We start from the raw sequence: 27303 nt of genomic DNA, 5'->3' as shown, positions 1-27303 counted from the left end.
CTTTCTTCAATATCCGATCGATGTCTGTAGGGTCTGATGTGAAAATTGCATGGTGTGTACCAGGCTTTAGATGGGTCCCTCCCTGCCTTTTTTCCACAAGAGCAGCCATCATTTTGCTACCCCTCATCATAACCATTGCCACTCCATGAAGGGTAGTCACATATCTTCCTGATAATAAGTGAAGCCACCATAAAATTCTTCTCCACATACCAACAAGTGTCATCCCCCCCCCCCCCAAACAAAAAAAAGTGGTGCCAATCCACAATTCCCCCACCTCACAATGTCCAGTGTATGTTACCTGCTCCAGTGCTGGATTCACTCATCCTCAGATGCCTTATCTGCCCCACCTAACTACCCTGCATATGGGATACTGTAGGGTAGCAGTAATGTGTGATGAGGAGGCCTCTCATTACTACAAAGCCTACTGTGACAGTAGTTATGCCCAGGGGCGTAGCAATGGGGGTTGCAGCGGTAGCGACCGCATCGGGGCCCTTGGGCCAGAGGGGCCTCAAAGGGCCCTCCCTCAAATGCAGTATTAGCTCTCTATTGGTCCTGTGCTGGTAATAATCACTTCTATAGACACTTTGAATAGTGGTAATCATTAACAAGCTGTTCCCCATCCCCTTCTTGCACCTCTGACACTGTAGTTGTCCTTGGCAGGTTTTGGTGCGCCGTATAAATTGTTATGTATAGAGTGCTTGGGGGGGCCCATGTAAAACTTGCATCGGGGCCCACAGCTCCAAAGCTACGCCACTGGTTATGCCACTGCTTATACTTGCTCAATTTTCATGCTTCACTTCAAGAACTAACTGTCCATTTGCTGCCTAATATATCCTACTCTTGACAAGTAGCATTGTAACAGGATAATCAATGTTATTTACTTTAGCTGTCAGTGGTTTTAATGCTATGTAAAATAATGTAACCTGCAAGCAGACATCAAAATATGCATATAGTTATGAGTTTGTTTATAACTTCTTATAATAGTTCCCACCTATATGCATTGGTTAAAGACTCGGTTAGCTGGTGCCAGTCTTCCTCCAACAGGTCCTCCACTCCTGTATAACATACATTCCATAAATCCATAGGTTTAGTGACCTATTTGGCTGTTCTGACTAAAGCAGCAAGTGAAAATGACTAACAATGTTCCCCAAAGCCGATAAAAAGAACAAAGCCCACCAGATTATCAGCCACCAACACCAGAAAACCACAGCTTGCAAACTTACCCCTTCCATTGGTGCCAGCAGCAAGTCATAGAGAGCCCTTAGAGGTGGTTTGTTGAGGCAGCTTTGTTTTCGAGGCAAGGAAGAGGTGTTGTCCTTCACAGGTGACATGGTGTTACTGAACAGACTTGTCATACTTTGGCAGCTTCTAAGAAATACAGACATAGAACAATCAGTGAAGAGCATAATATTTGCATATTAAATAAAATATTAAATGCAAATAAAATATATGCACGAATAAAGTCATTATTGTAACCAAAACACTGAAAACCTTCAGATCTGATCTTCTAGGAGGCAGTAGTCACCAACGGCAGTCTCTAATGATGGTCATGCTGCACAGTGCACGTAAGCAGGCGTTGTTACAAAGCATCACAGAGAACTGCAAGGGTTAAACTTGGACTTCTGTAGGAGAGTTTCTCAGAACTCTTCGGCCTCAGAGAGTACATCTTGTCTGTGTCATGTAGTCAAAACTTCAGTATTATTCACAGTCGAACTCTGCTGTTAGTTATGTAGTAAAACAATGCTTGGTGAAATTTGCCTTCTTAAAACCGAAGGAAATTTGCAATAATTCAGCTATAAGTGAACATGTGTGGTTACCCACAATGCACCACTATTGAATATGCAAATTATCTCTTTTCACCCCTGTATGTATCCCCCTATACATTCCTAGTGGTTTGGGTCACCCCAGGCTGCTTGGTTACTCTGTAGTAAAACAATAAAACATCTTCTGTGCAGGAGGTGTGGCAAATGCATATATTAATACATCTTGTCTTAATTGGCTAAAATATTGTTTCACGCTTATTCCGTGTATTCTTACTAGAATATATGATTTTGCATCAATAAAAACTGATTATCTTTACTTAAGAGTACTGTCACCAGGTCTCTTGGCCAGAGGAGAGATGCATCCACAGAGTTTCTGGGAGGCAGAAAAGGGGATCCGCGACCAGTAAAGCTTTTCAAGCACTACAGTGAAGTATGCACTGAAGGCATATTGCATTAGCAGTGTAATATGTCTTCAGTGCACACTCCATTGTGGTGGTATGCTGAGGTATGACATTCATTACGATTTCACTGCTGATAAAAATGTACAGTACAGTAGGACACAAGCTCACTCTGAGCTGCCACCCCCATTTATTTTATGCTAGTGTTCAACTGCATACATTACTCTGGCTAATCACCTACCACTGTTGGTGACATCAAGGCAAAGTACCCAGGCTGAAATATTAAGTTTGTGTTCCATTCCATTTACTTTGATTGGCATCATGAAAACTGGCAGCCCTATGTGTTACTACTGATCTCAGCCGACTAAGCTGGGGCACTGTTACCATGGCAGCTGTATACGTGGGTGGACCCCAAGAGTTTGAATAATGGATGCAAAAGGCGTTTGTATGTCATTGGCTTCAGACAGCCAGTTAGCCAACACAGTTTTGACCCTTATTTTGCCTTTAGTTCTTGGTGGGTGTTTGCCATTTGAAATTAGGGTGGTGTGTGAGGGCCAGGTTCAATTTTTGATGCGCTTCATTGGATGGTGTGATGCCTGATCTTGTGATGTCATCTGCATCTACATTTTAGTAATCTCACTGGGTCATGCCGGACCAAAGGAATTATTTCAGAATTGGCACATCCAGAGTGAGAACATTTGTAAAACTAAATTGCTGCACTCAATTTATTTATTTAAATTAGACTGTCGTTGCATATATAGATAGATACAGCTGAAATGGAATAACCACCAATTCACTGACCTTTCAGCAACCACTGCAGTGCCCTGAGATGACCCACCTAACCTACGGTAACCCATGTACGTCTTGATATGTGGTGGCTGGATAGTGTAATGGTTAAATGCTCTGCCTCCGACACTGGAGACCAGGGTTTGACTCTTCCTGTTCAGTAAGCCAGCACCTATTCAGTAATGAGTATAGATGGCCCGAACAGTTCGCCGGCGAATGGTTCGCGATCACGGAGAACCGCAAACTTTTCCGGAACTTCGATTCGCCCCCATAGTACATCATTAGGGTCAACTTTGACCCTCTACATCACAGTCAGCAGGCACATTGTAGCCAATCGGGCTACACTCCCTCCTGGAGGCCCCCCCTCTCTTATAAAATGCAGGCAGCATCAGGCATTGGACTCACTCGTGTGCCTGCAGTAACTAGAGAAGGGAGAGCTGCTGCAGACTCAGATGAGTGCAATACCATCTGTCCTCTCTGCTACCGAAAATTGAGCCGTGGAAAGACCAAGACCCACGTAGGGACAACTACTTTACGAAGGCACATGATTACAAAGCACAAACTGCAATGGGATAACCACCTGAGGAAAAGCAGCACACAAAAGCAAAGCCACACACTGCAGTGGAAGATACCAGGCCACAATTATTTCTCAAAAAAGGCGATACCTAAACTGTACCGTGATGTTGAAAGGCAAGTGGTGACATCTGTGGCACACAGCGTTGGGTCAAGGGTCCATCTGACCATGTCTGCAAAGCACGCTCAGGCCTGCCCGAAAAATAAGTCAGTCCCCACACACAGTATCTCTGCCTGCATGCCGTGTGACTGCCTGCCCCAAGACTAAGTCGGTCCCCACACAGCATCTCTGCCTGCAGGCCGCTTGACTGCCTTCTCCGCCACCACCAACAGGGTCCAGGACTCCAGGCGGATTCCTGAATTTTTAAGGCTGCTGCTGGCAGCGGCCGCTATAATAATTTTTCTGGTGCGTGTACATGCCTGCCTAATTTTTCTGGCTGCACTGCAGCTGCAACAACAAAACAAAAGGCATGGACATGTGCCTATTCCCCTTCGTGATCTTTACCTTGCCGCGGTGAAGAGGCTTGCGTATCACAATGAAGCAATGACCGCCGGCTATATGAGTGTCTCGGGTGGTGGGGGGGCACACCCAAGATAATAAGGTCATTGCTTCATTGTGGACAGACCAAATTCGATCAGCTGGACAGTCACTGTTGTTCTATCATTGAGCTACCACAGCCCGGCGACCATATGGGCTTAAAAAACCGCCATCGCCTGCACTCTCGTCATGGTGTGCATCAATCCAGCATGGCCGTCACTACACAAACAGCCGTTTGCGGTGCATTACACAGTGAGTTTGGTGTGTCAGTGTGAAGCAGTACTCTAATTACACTCCCTGATTGATATATACACATGCAAGATGTTTTAAAGCACTTTAGGCCTCCAATTTAGCATGCAATGTGATTTCTGCCCTTAAAACGCTGCTTTGCATCAAATCCAGATTTTTCCCCGGGACTTTTGGCGTGTATCCCACTCATCCATGCAAAAACTCAGATGTTAGACCCCTTGAAACATCTTTTCCATCACTTTTGTGGCCAGCATAAATGTTTCTAGTTTTCACAGTTCGTCTCCCCATTGAAGTCTATTGCGGTTCGCAAAAGTTCGCAAGTTCGTGAACGTTTGCGGAGGTTCGCGAGCCCGGTTCGCGAACCTAAAATCGGAGGTTCGGGCCATCTCTAGTAATGAGTTATTTGGCTAGCTAGACTGCAGTGGCTGCAGCTCAAGCACTTGGGAGTCCACCAGTAGAAAAGCGCAATATAAATGTTATTTGTCTTGTCTTGTCTTGATATGGCCCTCCTAATACTGGTGGGAGACAATTTCTAATAAATCCAGACCATGTTTGCAGGATCACCTATGATCACCACTGACCCACAGCATGCAACGATACAGAAAATCAGGAACATGGGATTCGGCAGACATGTTTTTTGCCTTTACTACAGACAACCATTAAAAAATTTTTTTTTCGGTGAAGTCACCGTGCAGATGAAAATTAGCCATTGCAGTTTAAAAACGTATTACAAAATACATATACATTATCAAATAATCACCTTTTAAATATCTTTCCAAATAGCTCCTGTAGTAAAACTTAAAGAACGTTCTATTTTAATTTCATTCATCGCAGAACTAGAATATTTTTATCGAAGATTTCAATTATGAACATTATGAGAATCTTATCTGAATTCCCCTCCTAGCCAGGCAGTAAATTTTACCAGGAGACTGCTGTAATGTGGGTTGCTATGACAATCTGAAGAGGACAGGACAGAAACGCAGTAAAATGAAGAATAATACATGCATGTTTTCCCATCTTTGCACTTTGAAAAGTTCATTATTGAAATACTGCCCGCAATATTAAGCCATTACCTGTACAGTTGTAAGGTACAAAGTCAGAGTTAATTACGACTTAACATTTTACTTAATAGTTATTGGCAATCTGGATACAGATAACTTTTTTTAACGAACAAAGAAGTACTTAGGATGTGTGAGGTTCAGCATGCGGTGATTTCTTTTTCTTTAAATGTGTTATTTGAAATATTTCATCTGTAGAACCCTTGCCCTTCAGCCAACACTAGCTGAGTTCTATTGCCGGGAAAGTGATCTTATAGACTAAAAAAAAAGTAATGTTTGTCTCCATTTCACCTCCACCTGGTTCCACTAATGTTACAATCTCACCTCCTCCTGTTTCCAGAGACCTCCGAGGTTCGGAGCACATGGGTGCACAATCCTCCAAGTGTGTTTGGCGTCTCTGCAGGTCTCGCGGACCAACCCCCTCTGGCATTGCTGGGCGACTGAAACACTCAGCGAATGCTCTCCGCAGCTGCCTATGAACCAGAAAATGGTTGACTGATGCTGAGTCAATCACTAGAGGCAGACGCAGCGTTCATTGGTTGACCACTGTGGGGGAGAGCTCCTGATTGGTCTGGTTAGTCTAGAAAGTCTAGTTGGGGCAGTTGTAAGTTGCCTGTAATATTGTTAAAGGGGTTCTGTGGAATGTTAACCTGGGCCTTTTATTGGCCCCCTGTAGCTGTCATGTCCCACTCCGTCCTCCTACGATCCTCCGTTCCCCGCCGCCGGCACCGGTCAATTATTGGTCTAACAAGACGAACAGTGCGCTTCCGCTCGCGTCTTTGGGAGCTTACTGCGCAGGCGCAGTACGCTCCAGGAGACGTGCGGGGGAGCAAGCATGTGCACGGCCACGCAGCTGCAGTGTCGCTAGAGGAATAATTAGACCGGGACCGGCGGCGGGGAATGGATGATCGTAGGAGGACGGCGCGGGACATGACAGCTACAGGGGGCCAATAGAAGCCCCAGGTAAGTGTCTGTTTTGGGGGTTTTTTTACACGCCACAGAACTCTTTTAAGTCACTAGAGCTAGCTGCTGGGCATTCCTTGCTATAGCTTACTCTGAAACCTTTGCCTGTTTATTAACCATTTTATTGCCTGCTTCTGGACCGAAGCTTGCCTGTTTGACCACTCTTCTGTCTCATCCTTGTACCTGTCTGATCTTGTGTGTATGACCTTTGGCTTGCTGATTATGAGATTGTTTACGATTAGGATTGACTGTCATCTGATACATGTGTAGGACGCTTGGCTTGCTGACTAAGAGTTTGTATACAACTGTGATCTGATATCTGTAACTTTCCTGTATCATAGCTCCGTGGGAACTGGTAGTACCATTGCCTTAAAGGCCTTCAGTCCCTATAACGTGCGCATTGAAGGAAACCTGAGATCAGAAAAGAAGAAGAAAGATTTTATACTTACCCAGGGCTTCCTCCAGCCCCATGAGCTGCGTCCCACGCCGTCGACCAAACGGAGCCACCCGGGAGGACGGCGAGAGACGCAGCAGTGCTCATGGGGCTGGAGGAAGCCCCAGGTAAGTATAAAACTTTCTTACACCTGATCTCAGGTACACTTTAAGGCCTGGGTGTAACCGAAGTTGGGCAACACAAGGTGAAAATTGCGGAGGAAGATTTTGGCATAGGAACTGATATAAGGTGGTGAATCTACTGGTCCTTACAATGTTATTTTTGATATCCCCTCCACCCCCAGTAAGGGGCAATTTCCACTGGCCTGGTTTCAATCTGATTGTAGACTGGATGCGATTTGACATTTGAAAGGACGCCATGAGTAATAAAGTAATCTCAGCACCCTTTTTCCATTTATGGAATTTGATTTATACCCAAAAATTTAAACACAGTACATATAGCATTTTACCTGCATTTATGTTAAGTCAATGGGACCTCAAGAAAATCACACTGTAAACATGGTGCTGCACAATTTTCTTGCAATTTCAACTTTCTTTTCCCATCAGAAATCACAAACACAATTGTGCAACATAACCCACGTGATCATAATGTCACAACACATGCAGTAAAAATAGAGAATGTTGAAACTTTAGCATGTTTGCTATGCATATTGTGATTTTCAGTGTAAAACAACCCTAAAAGCTCATACAGGGCTGTGGAGTCGGTATAAAAATCATCTGACTCTGACTCCTCAGATTATAAAACCACCGACTCCAAAATTGCTCTGACTCTGACTTCTCTATTCTGACTCCTTACAACAAGCAAAACAAAGAAAATGAGCCAAACAATAATGCCAAGTAATGCCATGGATGATTTAAATCAAGTACCACACAGAAAAAGAAAAAGCCATCCATATAGCAATAATTAATACTGATAACCAGAAGAGTCCATGAATATGAACAATTTTATTAGGGACATACCTTTAAAAAACAATTAAAACATATCAAGGGGTGTGGCAAAGTGTAAAAAATTTTTTGACATATACAGTAATAATCCTATACAACACATTGAATATAAATGGTCAAGACAATGGGTACAATGGTGTTTCTCAGCAAAAAGTTAATTACAAACAGTGCTCTTTATTAAGAACTCACTGACCTAACTTCCCATCAAATATGCAGTCTGATCAAAAAGGCTGAAATACAGCAGCTACTAAGCCAAAGAACTGGGAAGAAAGTGAATACAATGCTTACCACCAGAGACACCGCAATGTGATGAATGGACCAACACCCCTCAAGACGGTCCAAGTTAGGTCAGTGAGTTCTTTATAAAGAGCACTGTTTGTAATTAACTTTTTGCTGAGAAACACCATTGTACCCGTTGTCTTGACCATTTATATTCAATGTGTTGTATATGATTATTACTGTATATGTCAAATAATTTTTTGACACTTTGCCACACCCCTTGATATGTTTTAATTGTTTTTTAAAGGTATGTCCCTAATAAAATTGTTCATATTCTTGGACTCTTCTGGTTATCAGTATTAATTATTGCTATATGGATGGCTTTTTCTTTTTCTGTGTGGGATTCTGACTCCTTAGTCTAGTACTTTCCAGGGCTGTGGAGTTGGTAATAAAGTTGGTACAAAAATCATCCGACTCCGACTCCACAGTTTATGAAACCTCCAACTCTGACTCCAGGTACCCAAATTTGCTCCGACTCTGATTCTTCGACTCCGACTCCACAACCCTGGGCTCATACACAAATACAACTTAATGCACAACCAACTGCACAACATGATCAGTTGCACCACTTGTTTACATGACAAGTATGTTCACACGTGCTGATCAACTAATCAACCAACTAATACTGTGTGCGCACTAATAAGTCTGCATTCAAAAACAACAAGTTGATCAAACTACCTATACACATGTGGCCAACCTGCACAATAGTTGGACAGGTTAATCCTCCGGTTGCTCTTTTGCCAGCGTACACATGCCCAACTATCATCCAACAGACCAAGTTTAGATGATAGTTGGGTGGAATAGTTGCACTTGTGTACAAGAAGTGCAAGCAATGTTTCCTCCTTCATACCCCCTTAGCATATAGACAGTGTGATAGCCAGCAGGCTGGGAACCCCGTGGCTGGCTGGGTCAGGCCCATATGACTGACCATCCTCCGTTGCTTATGGAATTTATCTGATCAGGCCTGAATCATGATCAGGCAGTTGTTGTACTAACAACATAAGGGTTTACAAGACTGGTAACTGCATTTTATTTTCTGCCCAATTTAAAAAAAAAAAAAACATGGTGCCAATGCGAATTCTTTTTCAACTTGACAAGAAACATCATGTTTCTGGTGCAGCAATGTTTATGATTCATCACCAGATAAATATCGTCAGTAAAAAATGGCAGGGTGGTAGATACTTTTATAGAAAAACATTTAACAAGGCATTATGGTTGGATAGCTTTCTCCATAAGTAAGAAAAAGACCAATTCCCTCTCTTATCTCAATAAAAAGAGCTCTGGGATAAGTAATGGTTTCTTTTATCTTGAAAGGAGGTTTTATTGCTTCACTTGCCTTACGGATGCTGATGCAGCATCTTCTTTGTCTCTATAGTCAAGTATACTTTTCCAAGACCGCTATTGATTTTCCCACATAAGCCAGGCACTGGATAAGTGAGTCTACTTTCTCTGAGTAAATTGTAAACAAAAATGACAAGTAAGAAGCAATGGGTACAAAAAGGAAAGGTTTTAAGGGGCCAAAGATTAGCAAGATGCAGTGATATAAGAACCATGATGTGAAGCCTAAAGAAAAGTTACAATAACCCCAAGAGTGTATGTTTGTTTGTTTTTTAAATGTGTTAGTATTTAGAAATCTCACTAATATTATAAATGCAAAAGTTTGGATGTTTGTTACTCAATCACACAACAATAGCTGAACGGATTTGAATGAAATTTGGCACACACATAGTACATAGCCTGGAATAACATAAGACAATATAGGATAATTTTTATCCCCATAACCAAAAAGTGGGCGGAGACTAATACAAATTTCACTAGGAAAATGTAAACTGCAGCCATTCTTACACTGTTAATGGTAGGGTTCTCAAACTTTGCACAGTTGGTCACTGGGTGACTGGGATTAATATTCAGAAAAGTGGGTGGAGCCTACAAAAGACAATCAAACTTCACCTATTGCTTTTCAAGGGGAATATTTAATTGCTTCTATTCTTGCACTGTTAATGGCACAAGCCTCAAACCTGGTATAGTAGGTCATTGGGTGATTGGGGTTCAAATTCAAAAAAGGGGGTGGAGCCACAAATGGTGGGGGGCTCCGATACACACACTAGATTTTCCAAGGAGGTCTGTGTTTAGTCTAGCATGTGTTTGCAGATTAGTTAATAAATGTATTAACCATTATGCTATCGCCAATATAATACAGATTAAGGCGGCGAGAGGGACAGACTAAACTATGATCACAAATCACACATTGGCTGTGATGATATATTGTGGTGTTGATGATATGTACGGTAATATGCAGAACATAGCAGCCATGTTGCATCTCGTGGAAGCCCTATTTCTCATCTGCTGTGTATGTTTCAGAGGTGTATGTAGGCCAGTCTGGCTTCCTGGAGTTCCTTATGTAAATGTAAATTAACTCTGCATTCAATGGCCAGCAGGAAAAGCTACCATTGTCTGCTTCTAATTAGGAAACACTTAATCAGACAGTTGCCCCACCACTTTGAAGCCTATACAGGTGATCGGCTACTCTTGGGTCTGAATAGGAGAGCAGGAACTACTAAATTGGCCTGCTAGCCTCTGTCCAGGAAATGGCTTATTATGCCAATAACAGTCAGGTCTTTACCTTTGATCTGCTATGAAATGCTGTCTCAGATGTGTATTTTTGCTTGGACAATTGTCACCTGGAGTAGGGAAGTCTTTTTTGATGTGTGTGTACATACACTTTTACCAGTGGTAATGGGAAATGTCTGCAAAGTCCAAAGTGGGAGAGGAAAAGCCTTGACATTTGCATGTCACAGCAAGCCCAGATGTGACAGGGGGCTCGGCAGACGGTGATGTCACACTTTGGGGAAATTGCATTAGATTGTGGGACTGAACATCCATTGCCCTGGGCAACAAATCGGGCTATAAGAGCCAGCAGAAGACACTTACAAATCATCTTCTCCTGAGGGTAGTGCATCACTAGAGATGATCCTGAGCGAATCAGAAAAATTGTGTCCCTCCACGGTTGGACATTTGCGCTGGTAAAAGTTTAATTTCTGTTTATCCCCGTTTTTTTTTATGCAACTTGTCTTGTGTATCTTTGTAACTTTTATTTTGTAACTTTTACTTTGTTTTAGCAAATCTTTTGTATATATTATTTTCTGCATTGTTCCACTTTTTTCTGGAATATTAATTCGTTATTTAATAAGTTTGACTTCTGCTGTACTAAGCTAATGCTCATAGCCTAGAAGAGACTGCAGTGTAACTTGTGTTACAAAGTTTAGTGCCTGATTGTGTCTTGCTACTGTCTGATTGTAGTGTGTGTGTGTGTGTGTGTGTGTGTGTGTGTGTGTGTGTGTGTGTGTGTGTGTGTGTGTGTGTGTGTGTGTGTGTGTGTGTGTGTGTGTGTGTGTGTGTGGGGCGTTCCCGTATTCGGCCTAAAGCGCAACGCTGAACGAATACGAAAACGCGGATTGTGTGTGTGTGTGTGTGTGTGTGGGGGGCGTTCCCGTATTCGGCCTAAAGCGCAAAGCTGAACGAATACAAAAACGCGAATTGCATGCAGATCACTCGACAGCAGAGTGGAAGTGTCTAGTGGCAGCTAGTGGTGGCAGTGAGAAGTGCTTTGAGGGGCGACAGCTTTGTTGTAGCTTAAATAAGGCTGCTCCCCTCTCGATCTGGTCAAACCAGCAGTCGGGAACCGTATCTGCAGGCTTGCCGCGGGGCCGGTTCCTGACATGGCGTCTTCAAATTTCCCAGTATTGACACTTGATATGTTGATGTGATCAAAAGTTAGATTGTCTCCACCCAGCTGTTAACTTTTTGTTACAAATTTAAATCCTGAAAACATACATTATGATAAAAACTCATTACCAAGCAGGTTCAATCAGTTGCAGTTACTGTACAATTTTCAAATAACATTTAATGTGTGTGTGAGTTTGTGTGTGCGTGCTTGTGTGTGTGCATGTGTGTGTGTGCACGTGTCTGTACATGTGTGTGTAGATGTGTGTGTGTGGGTCTGTGCGTGTGTATGTGTGTCTCTGTGTGCACGCATGTGTGTATGTATGCGTGCATGTGTATGTCTGTGTGTGCACGCACTTGTGTGTATGCGTGTGTCTCTGTGTGCATGTTTGTGTCTCTGTGTGCACGTGTATGTGCATGTGTGTGTGTGTGTAGATGTGTGTGTTTGTGTGTGTGTGTGTGCGTGTGTGTGTGTCTCTGTGCAAGTGTGCGTGCATGTGTGTGGGTGTGTGAGTGTGTATGTGTGTGTCTCTGTGTGCACGTGTGCATGCATGCGTGTGTGTGTGTGTGTGTGTGTGTGTGTGTGCGTGCATGTGTGTCTGTGTGTGCGTGCACTTGTGTGTATGTGTGTATGCGTGTGTATGTGTGTGTCTCTGTGTGCACGTGTGCATGCATGTGTGTGTGTGCGTGCATGTGTGTATGTATGCGTGCATGTGTATGTCTGTGTGTGCACGCACTTGTGTGTATGCATGTGTCTCTGTGTGCATGTGTGTGTCTCTGTGTGCACGTGTACGTGCATGTGTGTGCGTGTGTGTAGATGTGTGTGTGCGTGTATGTGTGTCTCTGTGCAAGTGTGCATGCATGTGTGTGGGTGTGTATGTGTGTGTCTCTGTGTGCACATGTGCATGTGTGTGTGTGTGTGCGTGCATGTGTGTGTCTGTGTGTGCGTGCACTTGTGTGTATGTGTGTATCCGTGTGTCTTTTGTGCACATGTGTGTGCGTGTGTGTGTTTACTTGTGTGTGTAGGTGTGTGAGAGTAAGAGAGAGATGCCGGGTGATACACAGCAGTTTTACCAGGAATTAACTTCAGAGGTTGAAGAAACACAGCCAGCATTTTTGATGCCTCTCTACTGGATTTTGATTTGCACTAAAATGCCTGTGAAACGCCATTGGGATAATATTCCATCAATGTAATCAACTTTAAAACCACTATATAAATATATAACCACTCTAATTCCTTGAGTCAAAGCAGGCAGATTAAAGGTTTATCATAAATTGTAGTAATTACAGAATGGCGCTGAAAGTGTTCTAAATCATGTTATCTTCCAGAAGATGGCACTGCTTAGCTGAATACTGGTCATTAAATAATTAAAGGTACACCATCCATTATAGTGGAATGGATATGTCTAATCAGTAGAGATTGTTTCATTTTAAAGGTGATGATCACATCATTGTATCCCCGCATTTCTCAGGATGCCTCACCAAGGATGTCCTTTTATTAGTACAAATATAGATGGGCAATATAAATCATCACCTCCTCTGTGTTCTCAGCCTGTCTAACACAGTGAATGGGAGGCAGGAGAATACTCAGCTCCTGGAATCTCTGCATTGGAAGACGCTGCACTAAGCCTGATCAGCAGGAGTTATTACTGTGCACTGTGAAATGGGAGAGATTTTACAAAAGCTCCATATGCAAAGCCACTTCCTGTTCATTATATTTTCCAGATGTTAATGAGTTTTTATTTTGTGATGCATTTAAAGTATTAGAGGCAGAGGATCAGCAGGACAGCCAGGCAACTGGTATTGTTTAAAAGGAAAAAAATATGGCAGCCTCCATATCCCTCTCGATGCAGTTGTCCTTTGAGAGGGAAATGTAAACACTGTCTGCTATTAAAATATTGTAGCACCTGCCAGACAGGATCATATTAGAATATAATAGTGGTTGTAAGTGTTAGTAAATTGGCAGTTGTGTATCTGCAGTGTTGTTTGGGTGCTTGAACGTTTTCTAAATAGACTTTACTGAATTTACTAAACAAACCTCCCAACTTTTTAAGATAGGAAAGTGGGACACATTAAGACACGCCCCTGTCACACCTCTAACCACGCCCCTGTCACACCTCATCATGCATACCACAAAGAATTTAGAAGCCAAATATGCAGTTTTTGCACACTAGTCCCTTCTATCATTATTCGTTTTCCTTCATTTTAACATTTGAAAAATATACTGTTTATACATACATTTAAATAATGGGAATAAAGTTTAGAGTACATTAAACATCTTTATCAGTAGAATACATATATTACACAGATATGTGTCAGTCCTGAAAGAAACACATGAAGGCAGGACAGAGGAATTTAGTTCCCAAAGAGGGACCGTCCTTCTTAAAATGGGAAAGTTGGTTTACCACTAATGCACACACTTCTCCTAATCAATTGATAGCAGATAGCCCCCTTATTTTCCTCGACACTTAAATCAAATAAATAAACAGCAACTTTATAAGGCCTACAAAAGGGACAACTTTCAATGTGAAACGTTTGGGCTAAATACACTTCCCTGACACCTCTTTAACCTCCCTTCTACTGCAGCTCCAGACCTCCGGCCATGCACCTACACCACACCCCAAAGAAGTACGTGTACTGCATCTCAGGTCATGCACCTCTAACTATGCACCTAAACCGCACCCCCACCTATGCACCCCCCATGCAATTATTCATAGAGCAATATGTGTATGAAGTATCTGACTGCAGAATACTCTCTGTTCAGGCTGGTTACACTTGGGTGCTGTTCAGCACTTTGCTGGCGGCCAGCAATCAACAAAGTGCTGTAGCTAATGTATCCCTATGAGATCATTTTCAATGTAGCGTTTGCGATTTGCAGAAATTGCAAACGTGCTGCATGCAGCGCTTTGGAGGCGATGGTGTGATTGTGATGTGATTCTTGCGAATTTTCGGTACAAAAACGTAGTGTGAACTAGCCCTCACTATTTCAGAAACAAAGAGAAAAAGATGAATGGTTCCTATTGGGGAGGGGCAGGAGATGGGCACAAAAGACTGTTTTACAATAAGACATTTCATAGATGTTAATTATGTGAGAATTACAATCACGGTTCTGATTGTTTTATACAGCATTTCAGTAGTGTTTTTTAATGTGTTATTGCTTTCAAGTCTCACTGAAATGAACAGGATGTTTAAAACTGCCAAAACTATTTTTTTGTGATTCAGTAACAAAAATGATTGAGTACAATTTTAAAATGCCCATAAGAACATTTCTATTTTTCACAGATCTGAGGGGACTGAGTTATTGATCAATCACATAGTAATATGTGCCGGCACCTTTGGATGACTTTATTATTGCCAGTTATGCTTGAAGTAGTAAAATCAATAGGATAAACTGGGCAGCATATGGCCATCAGAGACTAAAGCAAGCCAAAAATGATAGAGGTCAGTCAGATATAGCAAACTATTCAATCACTGAAATGTCCTTCCCCATCACACATTCTCATACACTCATATCTTAGGGAATAACCTTAGTATAATCCATCTAACAAAGCCAATGACATCATACGCTGACTGACTTGTACCAAAGTTATGCTTTGCATGGTGCCTCAAACACAGGGGCATAACAATAGGGGTTGCAGAGGTTGCCACCGCATCAGGGCCCTTGGGCCAGAGGGGCCCTGAAGGGCCCTCCCTCAACTACAGTATTAGCTCTGTATTGGTCCTGTGCTGGTAATAATCACTTCTATAGATACTTTGAATAGTGGTAATCATTAACAAGCTGTTCACCATCCACTTCTTGCACCTCTGACACTGTGGTTTGTCCTTGGCAGGTTTTGGTGCGCCGTATCAATTGTTATGTATAGAGCGCTTGGGGGGCCCCATTGTAAAACTTGCATCGGGGCCCACAGCTCCTTAGCTACGACACTGCTCCAACACATCGCAATTATCATAGGATCTTAAAAAAAAACAAAAAAATCAAACAAACAGATATTGATAGATGGTGCCCTTATGGACTCCAGACAATCTGGGGGCATTTAACCTAATTTTCTGTAACTGTGCAGTCAATTCAAATATATTGTAATTGGGAGTGGAAGATAAAACTCACAGCTAAGACATTGACGTCAGTGGTGGCAACAATTATCAGTGGTGGCTATTCCTTACCCTATGTGGTTATTGCCTTTATTTGTGCCTTTCGGTTAGGAAGCCGTTGGAAATATTCCCACCAAAGACAACAAAATGAAAACATGAAAGAGATCCTACATCTTCCTCAGTTTACATGTAAATTAGGCACTGTTGGATTTGGTGCTGCACGTTACAGGTTGACTTGGAGTTCCTACTTACAGCTTCACTAGTGGTGTCTATTGTTTTCATGATCTGTTTTGCCATTTATCTCTCATGTAATCCCATTGCCCAGTGCCTAATCTTAACATTACCCTCCTAATTAAAAACCTCTTCCTAATGTCTGACCTTAGCCTCCTTTACCTAATGAAAACCCCTTCTTTGCACATCATCTTCAGCTACTTTGCACACTTTACTGTCTATTATAGCAGTGCGTTACAGTTTTACACTACATTCCTACAAGTGCGGTTTGAACCTATTTATTATCCTTACATAATCTGCCCCTTCTGAATAACAACAATGGATAATTTGCATATATTCAGCAGTGATGCACTGGGAGACATCTCGGAGCTCATGCCAACCTGAATTATCGCAAATTCTTTCTGTTTTAACCACTTGCCGACCGCACGCTTATACCGTGCGTCGGCAAAGTGGCAGCTGCAGGCCAGCTGCAGGCTGATTAATCAGGAAGCAGCCGCTCGCGCGAGCGGCTGCTTCCTGTCAAATCACGGCGGGGGGCTCCGTGAATAGCCTGCGGGCCGCCGATGGCGGCTCGCAGGCTAAATGTAAACACAAGCGGAAATAATCTGCTTTGTTTACATTGTACGGCGCTGCTGCGCAGCAGCGCCGTAAGGCAGATCGGCGATCCCCGGCCAATCAGCGGCCGGGGATCGCCGCCATGTGACAGGGGACGTCCTGTCACTGGCTGCACAGGACGGATAGCGTCCTGTGCAGCTCCGATCTCCGGGGGGGGGGGGGGGGAGCAGGTAGGAGAGGGAGGGGGGAATTTCGCCACGGAGGGGGGCTTTGAGGTGCCCCCCCCCCCCCCCCCCCCGCCAGCCACATGCAGGCAGAAGAGATCGGACCCCCCCAGCACATCATCCCCCTAGTGGGGAAAAAAGGGGGGCAATCTGATCTCTCTGCCTGTTACCTGATCTGTGCTGGGGGCTGCAGAGCCCACCCAGCACAGATCACTAAACACAGCGCTGGTCCTTAAGGGGGGGTAAAGGGTGGGTCATCAAGTGGTTAAGAAAGCAAACTTGTTTTCTGAATAAAAAACACCTTATTTGCAAAAACCCTCTCCCTGATGCCTATCCCTCACTAGAAAACAAACCTCCTCTCACGGTATCAGTGAGTAATACTTATTTTCCTTGGAGTTCTCCTTCATTCGTTTTTGATAGAAAAGTTTTTTTTTTAACCAGGCCAAACTTGAAAGCTGAAAAACTTTTTCTTACTGCTGACTACTGTAAGCAGAATGCAGCACATAATCAGCAAAAGGTTTTGACATATAATTTCTTCTCATTGAGAAGCTCAAGGCACACAGGCACATGGGTTGAAATAGATTAGAGTTGCACTAAGAAAACGGCTCTTTTACCTTCTATAAATACAGGCACTGGAAAACCATATTACAGCAAATTTACAAAATGCTCTTTTTCTCATCTCACCTGATTTAAACTCTAGAGGACATTTTTGTGTTAAGCTTGAATGTTTGGTCAGTGCCACAAAAAATAAGTGTGTAATAATATGTTTATGGTTCAGTAAAATGTTTTATGATGAGTTTATGTTTGCGCTCATTATGTTATAAGAATAATGAGTCATCACTTTTACAACAAAAGGAAAAAGAGTAAGTGACATTACACTTTCCCACAAATTGCAAATCAGGAAACAAACCTCCTAGTATGCCTGTTGTCTTTGATTTAACTTTTGTTTTCCTAGTCACATGAATAAAAGACATATTGTATCGTTACATGTCTACTCATCATGTCTTCTCTGTTGGAATACCTTTAGTGTGATGGAAAGGAAAGATAAGTGCCTGTTAAAACTATCCATAGAGATTGGTGGAATTTGTACCGGTTGTCATATTGAATGGATATCTTAGGTAGTTCCTTATATTACATAGAAATGGATGGTTAGTGTCCACCTTAAGGTGCCCATACATGGTACAATTTTTCTACTTTATTCAATAAGATAATTCAGTTTGATTATTCCGTTACATCAAATATAACGATTTTTCCAAAATGTCTGATTGGATTTTTATAGAAAAAAATGGATAATCGTTTGTTTTTCTTGATTGAAAATTAGGATTCTTTTCAACTTTCATTCGATTTGATTGTTTTGGTCGAAAAGATGGGAAAATTGAATGTTTTTATTGTACCGTGTATGGGTACCATTAAGAACCCATGCAGGAGAGAATTCTGTTACAGGTGTTGGAATGTTCTGGCCAGCAGGCTATTGTTACCCATATTCTGACAACCACATAAACCTTTGCATATAGATGCCCACTTCAAAAGTAACAAAGCATTATGACATGTACTGTATATATACAATCGTGGGTGAAATCTGGCAAGAGATATTACCAATATGCATTATTGGTAATATCTACACTTTCTCCCTTCCTACCACTAAGACCTAACACTAACCTCCCCTATCAATGCCAAACACTAACCTCCCCTATCAATGCCAAACACTAACCCCCCCTATCAGTGCCAAACACTAACCTCCCCTATCAATGCCAAACACTAACCTCCCCTATCAATGCCAAACACTAACCTCCCCTATCAGTGCCTAACACTAACCTCGGCTCTCTGTCCCTATCACTAGCATCCTTTATCCATGCCTAACAGTAGCCTAACCCTTAAGGCTCAGACTATACTACAGTGAAACCCATCCCTATTCCCTCACACTAACCTTCTGGCCTTGCAATTTTGTGTATTTGGCAAAACGTTGCACATGCCGTCTCTACCACTACACCAGTTCGGCTAGAGAATAGATGAGCTAATTGCCATTTTATGAGCCGCCCCCCTACTACTATATACAATGTAGCTAAACTCATAACCGTTGTGTGCACTCGGATACATGATAGCCGAGCGTCTGCCCCCAGACTAAACCCCCTGCCGCACCAGAGCTGCAGCTTGCATTGCAGTGTGTTGTACTGCTGCAATGCCCCTGCTGCTATCATGCCCCAAATCTCTGCTTCCCAATATGACTGATCAACCGGAAAGCAAAACGCAGACTATTGCAACCTTACCAAAAATAAGTAATTGATGCCCTGGGTCTGGAGAGCTGTTCAAATTTACTGGTAGATAGAATCCTATCCAATTGCATTATGGTGGATAGAAAAGCAGATGGGTGGAGGGTAGGACAATCCCCCTCTGCTCCTGCTGTACTTAGGTTAAAGCAGCATATTCACTAATGAACATTTACTTTGGACCAGAATGTAAAGAGCACAGTATGCATATTTTTGTTGTAAAGTGTAATTTAAAGAGGAACTCCAGTGAAAATAACGTAATGAACAAAAGTGCTTCATTTTTACAATAAATATGTATACATTATTTACTCAGTGTTTGCCCATTGTAAAATCTTTCCTCTCCCTGATTTACATTCTGACATTTATCACATGGTGACATTTTTACTGCTGGCAGGTGATGTCAGTGGAAGTAGCTACTGCTTGCTTTTTTGGCAGTTGGAAACAGCTGTTATTTACCACAATGCAACAAGGCTGCCACAGTGTGATGTCAGAACCATGGTCCTGACATCACACTGTGGGAGGGGTTTCACCACAATATCAGCCATACAGAGCCCCCTAATGATCCGTTTGAGAAAAGGAAAAGATTTCTCTTGGGAAAAGGGGGGTATCAGCTACTGATTGGGATGAAGTTCAATCCTTGGTCACGGTTTCTCTTTAATGAATACAAATAGATAGTCAGACATAAGGTTACTGGTACCCTTATGGGGTTAATCTGATCATTATTTATAGGAGACACTATCGGCTGAGTACTCTCAGGGAATGGTCTTCAGCTCTATAGGATTGCAGCTTGTTTGGTGTGTATTATTTACATTTTTTTATTGGTGTATCCAGTGGCGTAACAATAGGGGGTGCAGAGGTTGCAGTTGCTACAGAACCAGGGCTCCTGGACCTGAGGGGCTCATATCAGACCCTCCCCCAGCCTCTATAGTAGCTCTTTATTGGTGCTGTAGTTGTAAAAACCACCTTTACGTTTGCTTTAAATGGTGGTACTCACTAACTAACCATTTATTTTACTCTGCTTGAAGTTGTAGCAGTTGTGGTCTGTATTATGTAATTATAATATACAATAGTACTGTATTGTATTGTACTGTATTGCATTGTTATACAACATTGTATAACAGTACTGGAAAAGGGGTCCAATGTAAAATTTGCACTGAGGCCCATGGCTCTGTAGCTACGCCACTAGGCATATAATTTATATATCTCCGACTTCTCTCCCTCTTCACTTCCCTTACCGGGCAGACATTGGGAAAATAGCCAGATTTTGCTCTGTACAGCCACATATTATCAAATGTATGTGTTCGGCATAGACTCTAGCCAACTGCACAAACAGTCACTCTTGTGTGACATAAGCATAAATGTACATGCAATGTTCATTTGCAGGAACAGAAGACTGTGCAGCACACAGATGATGTCCGAAGTCTGACCGTCATCTAATACCTATGTCTTATTTAAAAGTGATATAACAGATGACAGCAGAGGAGCAGCATAAACTATTCTGTTTGTCGTTTACTGACTGACCTGATCACATTGCTGAGAAGATGATGAGTATAAGCTGTATGGCTACACAGCTCCAACAGCCTGCTACTGCTAGAATAATCTGACATCTGTGTTAAAATAATCTGACATGGAATTTCCATTTAATCACAACCACGTGGAGGACTCAGGAATGGTATTTTTTTTTTCTTGTGTTGACCTTTACTCGATTAAAATGAAAACCAAGGTAACGGGAAGGAATGAGACCGGCTGGGGTAAAATGTAAAACTGTACCTTAAAATAACTTTGTATTCTTCCTCTGGAATGATTTCCTGAACAGAGTGTTTGCTAAACATCCATACGCAGAAGTGGCACTTGGAATATATTTACATGTTTCACAGAGTGCTCCAGATAAACGGGTACATAATTGGGGTACTTCATAAAAATGTTCTTTCTGTGGGTAATACTGTAGAAGGGCTTGAAACCTTTTTTTTCCCAGAATATGTACGGTAACTCTCTACAGACAGCCATGCTTACGGTATCTATTCATTGGGGGCGGGATGATCAGATCCTTGCATTACTCCTTTGTCACTTGACAAGCTGAGTCTTTATTGTTCTCAGGGAGCCCAGCTGGAGATCTCCTCCACCCTTGGCACTGCTAAGAACAGTTCAGCTTGGCTTTTTGGCTGAGCTTCGGGTGTCATCTGCCCAGCTAAACTGTAAATGGCACAGCATGTCCATATGCTGCATTCCCAAGTCCTAATTTACCAATTTCTTAAATCACAACCGTACATCTCAGATAAGCTTCCTGTTATTGCCTATGGGATGGTACAGTGCAATACCAATTCACTTATTTCCTGTCACTCATAGAAATACAAATGAATAAGAGAGACACTCTGACCTGCTGGATACCTAATGATGCTGGTTTCTTTATTCAGTAATCCACTTCTGACAGATCATAAGATTAGTGATCAGATGCTCCAAACATCATGCACTAATGTACATTATTAACTAAAGCTGAATACCCACCAGCATATGGATTGGGGCACCTACAGTGACCCAACCCATAGAACAAGCATTTCCGATAACAGGAACACGTGACTCCCTGGGTGACGTCTTACTGGGTGACGCCTGTCATCCGCATCTGTCTCTGAAAGCCTGGACAAGTCACGCTCAAGTGCAGCGAGGTGAGGGATAAGCAGCCCTAACAGGGCTTAAGGAAGCCTGAGGTAAGTATTGTACCAGAGACGCTTTTCGTCTCTGGTACACTTTAAGGCTCTCCAAGCCTGGGAACAGTGGAGAACACAAGTGATCCAGCAAACCTGGCATTTTTTTGAATGCTTTAAAGTGGCAAAAGTTAGTATTCCCTTGGCGTGGCCACAGCTGAAAACAGCAAGGATTGCTCTCCCAATCACTAAACATTTATGTACGTTACTGAATACATAAATAATTGTTCAATTCAATAAAATTATTAGATCAAATAAAAAATTGATTAAGAACTAAGACATCAGCTGACTGACATAAACTGAATTATCAGCTGAATGTTTTTCGTGATTTTGTTTTATTGACCACACACAGGTGGTATTGGCAGACAATAAAATGCTGCACAGCTTTTTACTGCATCGCAAAGAATATACAAAGCTAGAGATGGCAGTGGGTTGATCAATTCTTAAACAGATTCATAATTGAATCTGATCAAAATTGTGGTGTGCAATGATTGCTGCTCCCGACTCCCGAGCCCCTAGTGGATTTCCAACTAGAGTGTAATTACCAGTAATAGTTTGCTGTATGATTTTATCAGTAGCTATCGTTAGGAGGAGTTCATGTGGAAGGGAAGAGGATTTTTTTAGGGCACTTTTTTCTCTTCAAGTTTACTTTAAATATCCAGCTTTGGGGGGTGGCATTTTTTTATGCAGATGTGTTTTTCATGCATTTTGTGTGCGTTTTAACGCATTTGCGGTTCGCTAATGTAAAACGCATATGCGTTTATTTTTGTAAATGTATGCAAATCACTAGGAAGACAACAGGAAGCGGAAATACATCAGAGATCTTTAATGTTTAATGTTAAAAATGCATGAAAAATGCAATGCATATGTGTTACCATAGTCATTCATTATGTGCGTTTTGGCAGCCATCCTGCATATAATGCAACACTACCAGCATTTGCGAAACGCATACTGTACAAATGCAGCTTCTTCTGCGTCCCATAAACTAACATTGCTGCATAAAATGCTGTGTTTCCCACTACGCTAGCGTTTCCGCTATTTGTGCACCCCGCCTGACTATTGTATTTGGTGAGTACAAGCTTTTATAAGGGTACATACCAAAATAATGCAGAGAAAGACTGCTGTAGGGAACCGTGCATAGTCGAAAAGCTATGGCTACCAAAGGCAGCATCAATTCATCCTAGACAGCAATGCCAAAGGAGTGCCAAGAGACACACACATCATTCCCTGGACACGGTGCTGCTTGTTCTACAAATGCATCTTTTCTCCACAAGAACATTAAACACATGCATTTTACTGCTGTGAAATGACAATTACCGCAAACCCCTACATCTGATGGCTACACTTTGCATAAATTATTCCTTACGTGTGCTTAATGATATTATGGGAGATCTCACTGGTTTAGCCATTATATCAGTGGAAAATGTAATTTAAATTAGTTATAATATCTGCTCTATCTTCCTAGGTGCGGAGAGCTCACATGTGTAAGCAAGGCAAATGTATGCTGTGAGCATGTGGCATTTCATTTCTCTGTCAGGGATTGTGAAAAGTAAAATATGTGCTGCCATCTGTAAGCAGTTTGAGAGTGGTCAGGGGTCACAGATCAGGGCCTAACACCTCCTCTATCAATATGCTATCCATCATTGCTTGTGCAAGCAGGGGCTACCCCCACTACACTTCCCTCAAGGGTAGCTATGTTCATTAGAACCAGTCACTTTAGAAATCATTTGTAGCTGTAAGATACTATTAATATTACAAACCACAAACACACTACGACCTTCACATTGTGCTGGAATGTCATGCAGTTTGCATTTGTGTATATTTTAAATACCCTCATAGTCAAAGGGGGCATATACAAAATAGACACGCTATCTTGGCAAAATATACCTACTGTATTGTAAAGGTCTGCTGTGAGTGAAAACTTGCTGACTATTGGGACTGTGAGGAGAGTCACCTGATCACCTGAGCAGTCACTGGGTTCCTTCCCACTACAGTCTGCAGGTGTACAACATGTGAAGGATATACATGCGTGTTTTTGTCTGCATCGGTATAGAATTAGTGTGCATGAGTTACAATGCTCTATCTCTATAGCATTAGAACGTAAATGTCTTTGCAAAAGAATGTGTGCAGCAGTGTGTCTGAAAAATAAACGTTATGCAAACACATATATGAAAAACACATATACAGTACTTTCTCCCTGCAGAATGCATGTACATGGAAATGCATGCAGGTTTGCAGTAGCCTAGCATCATCAAAATTGTAGTAATGCTGTATGGAGAATCTTCACTAGTGAATAATTAAAGGCTAGTGAATATACATGATGTCTATAGTTTTTATTGAAAGGCTCATTCAAATCAGTATAGTGTAGACTGTAGAACATACATATCAAAGTCTGGTCCACAGGCCAAATATGTCCCGTAGAGCAAACAAATATGGCTTGCAAGTGGTTTCCCCATTTTGCATTGTGTTTGAGCCACTCTAGACCACCAAGGAAGCTATACTGGAGGTGAAGCCATAGATCCCTAGGGAAGCCATATGGGGGAGGGAGGGGGAAAGCACTATACATCAGGCAACTGTATAAGGGAGGGGGGCACAAGACACTAGGGAACTGTATAAGAGAGGGAAGAGGACCAGTAGACAACAGGGAATGGTACAGAAGAGGGAGGGGGGCTACTAGCCACCAAAGAACTGTATAGGTGAGAGAGGGCGCCACTAGACACTAGGAAACTGTATAGGGGGGGAGGTCACTAAACACCAGAAAACTATATAGGGGAGGGAGGAAGGAACACTAGACACCAGGGAACTGTATAGGGGAGGTAGGGGGTCACTAGACACCAGGGAACTGTACAGGGGAGGGAGGGGGGCATTACACACAAGGTAACTTTATAAGGGAAGGAGGTGGTCACTAGACTTTGGGGTTGCCCAGTGACTTGGTCCCAGTGTTCCTCCAATTTTGGCCCACTTTGTATTTAAGTTTGACACTCCTGGTTTAGAGGGTGACATTGAAACTGATGGTTGAAACTGATGACAAGGTTCCTGTGTAGATTTATCCATATTGGGCTCTTCAGGATTCCACACAGTACCCAGGTTCCCTTGAAAGACTAGTTTCATTTCTGATTCCCAAGGGAGACAGCAATTAAAAAAAAGAAAAACCTGACAGAGTTCCAAATATACTTTTTCTCTCTTCTAAAAGAGTTTGAAATGAGTGGGTCATAGCTGGGAAGTTAAACATCCCACTAATACCAATAACACCTTGCACCTGGATACCAAGTGGGGAAAATGTAATTAGCTGACACAGGCAGCAACAAAACACACACACAAAAAAAAAGATGGAATCCTTTTACACTGTTCCACTGTGACTTTGGTCACAGTTCCCTGTTAAAGTAAACCTGAGATGCACTAATAAAAAGATTTTAAACTTACCTGGGGCTTCCTCCAGCCCCATGAGCAGCTATGAGTTCATCGCCAAACTGTACAACAGAAGGAGAGGTCATAGTGAGGTTAGGATTGATTCCCCTGGTGCAGAAATTGGTTCCCATTAATATTATTATTATTATTTAGTATTTATATAGTGCTGACATCGTCCACTGCTCTTTACAGAGTATATATATAGTCTTGTTACCAACTGTCCTGCAGAGGGGGTCACAATCTAATCCCTACTATAGTCAAATGTGCATTGTATTCTAGGGCCAATTTTAGGGGGAAGCCAACTAACTTATCTGTTACATTTTTGGGATATGGGAGATAACTGGAGTGCCTGGAGAAAACCCACGTAGATACAAACTCCATGCGGCATAGGATTCAACCCCAGGACCCAGCACTGTGAGACAAGGGTGCTATCCACTATGTCACTGTGCTAACCAAGCTCTGATAGGCACTTCCAGTCCATAGTGTTCTGCGTAAAGACACTGTAATCTACACCTGAAGAAGTGGATAAGACCCATAAAACGCACGCACACACGCATCTTTTTAAGGGTCCAATAACGTTTTTTTTAAAGCCTTCTCTTCACTCAAGGTAAGATTGATTATTACAAATGATCATTGAACTTTTTATATATAATTTTTTGTGGCTTCTCCTCTACCCATCCCATTAACCCAACAAGGGGGGTTTCCACCAAACTTACAGCTTGCTTGAGGTGATAAACAGAGCAAGGGTTATTATTATTATTAATTGGATTTATATAGCACCAACATATTACGCAGTGCTGTATAGTAAATAAGGTTACAGACAGGATGCACAGATATACAAGGATGGAGGGCACTGCCAAAGGATTAAAATCTAAAGGGGGGTGTGTTAACACGATAGGAGTGGAAGTTATCATGGTGTGATGTCGAATTGTGGAGAATTGCTGGTGAATTCTGGTAAATTCAATTTGATTGCTTCACCTTTATAACGCTACCCTTTGAACGTGAACTGATGTCAGCCGCAAACTGACTACAGACCTTGCTTATATCCAAAGCCTAAGCAAATGTAATCAGGATGGCCTACTCAACTGAATGAATTAGCATATCAAGCAGTAGGGGATAGTCTCTACAAGGCTCATGCATATCAATCAGGGTGTAAGGCTAAAGGTACCCAGACACTACAATGATTTCCCGTCTAAATACAGCAGATTTGATCACTGTGATTGAATCTGCTGTGAAATCGTTAACGCAAATGTTGACAGATCCATCGATTTCCTCCCGAAATCGATCGATTCAGTCGATCTGTCTAGGCGGAAAATTTAACTCTATTGCCGATAGGTCGGGAGCACGTCGTTAGCGGTGTTCAATACAGCGATGACCGATGCAGCAATACATCACCCAGTCCCTCGGGTCCCCGAAGTCTCTCACTTCTTCTGGCATTTTCTCCGTCTTCTCTTCACTTCCTGTCCCGTCCTGTGAGAAGGCAAAGTTCAAACAGTAGAGGGCACTCTACTGTTTGAACTTTCTGCGTGCCACAGGACGGGACAGATAGTGAAGCGAAGATGGAGGAGTACGCTGGAAGAAGACTCGCACCAGCCGGACAGGTGGCTGGCCGGGGGAGTGAGGGCGTGAGGCAGGGTGGCAGCTGCAGTTCCACAGGTTGTGAATCGATTTCATGCAGAAATTGATTCAAAATCTGTGTGAAGTGTATGGGCAGCCAATAGATCCCTCTCTGATCAGACTCGATAAGAGAGGGATCTATCTGTTGGTTGATCTGGTGGCAATAGACCAGTGTATGGCAGCCTTAACAGACATAAGCCACTAAGTAATAAGTGTGAAGAAAGTGAATGCCAGAATTAGAAATCACTGGGGTTCATGTGACCCGATTCAGAAGCTGAACCTGATTTGCAGGAAATGCTGTAGAAACAGTAGAGCGGAATCAGCAGAGAATGCCAGTCTCAGCAGAGAAAGTAACATATATCGTGGTGGAAGAGTGTGCAAACAGGAAGTGATCCTCCAATAGATGCCATGGGAATCTGTACATACTGAAGGCGCCTCTTAGCTGAAAGAACTCACTACAGGAGCGTCTCTAACAATAATTG

The 27303-nt window shown here is 42.4% G+C and overlaps 1 protein-coding gene across 1 annotated transcript in view; it reads right to left on the bottom strand.

Annotated features, from left to right (window-relative positions):
- The window catches only part of TTC28 (tetratricopeptide repeat domain 28), a 954491-nt gene that overhangs the window by 172189 nt on the left and 754999 nt on the right, over positions 1-27303 (bottom strand). Inside the window, exon 14 of the mRNA XM_068238742.1 lies at positions 1224-1368. Within this exon, the coding sequence (XP_068094843.1) occupies positions 1224-1368 (145 nt within the window). The remainder of the gene's footprint in view (positions 1-1223; positions 1369-27303) is intronic.

This window comes from Hyperolius riggenbachi, chromosome 1 (assembly GCF_040937935.1).
Source record: "Hyperolius riggenbachi isolate aHypRig1 chromosome 1, aHypRig1.pri, whole genome shotgun sequence".
Lineage (NCBI taxonomy): Eukaryota > Metazoa > Chordata > Amphibia > Anura > Hyperoliidae > Hyperolius > Hyperolius riggenbachi.
The sequence above is the reverse complement of the archived record's forward strand: the minus strand, read 5'-3'. Positions and strand labels throughout refer to the sequence as shown.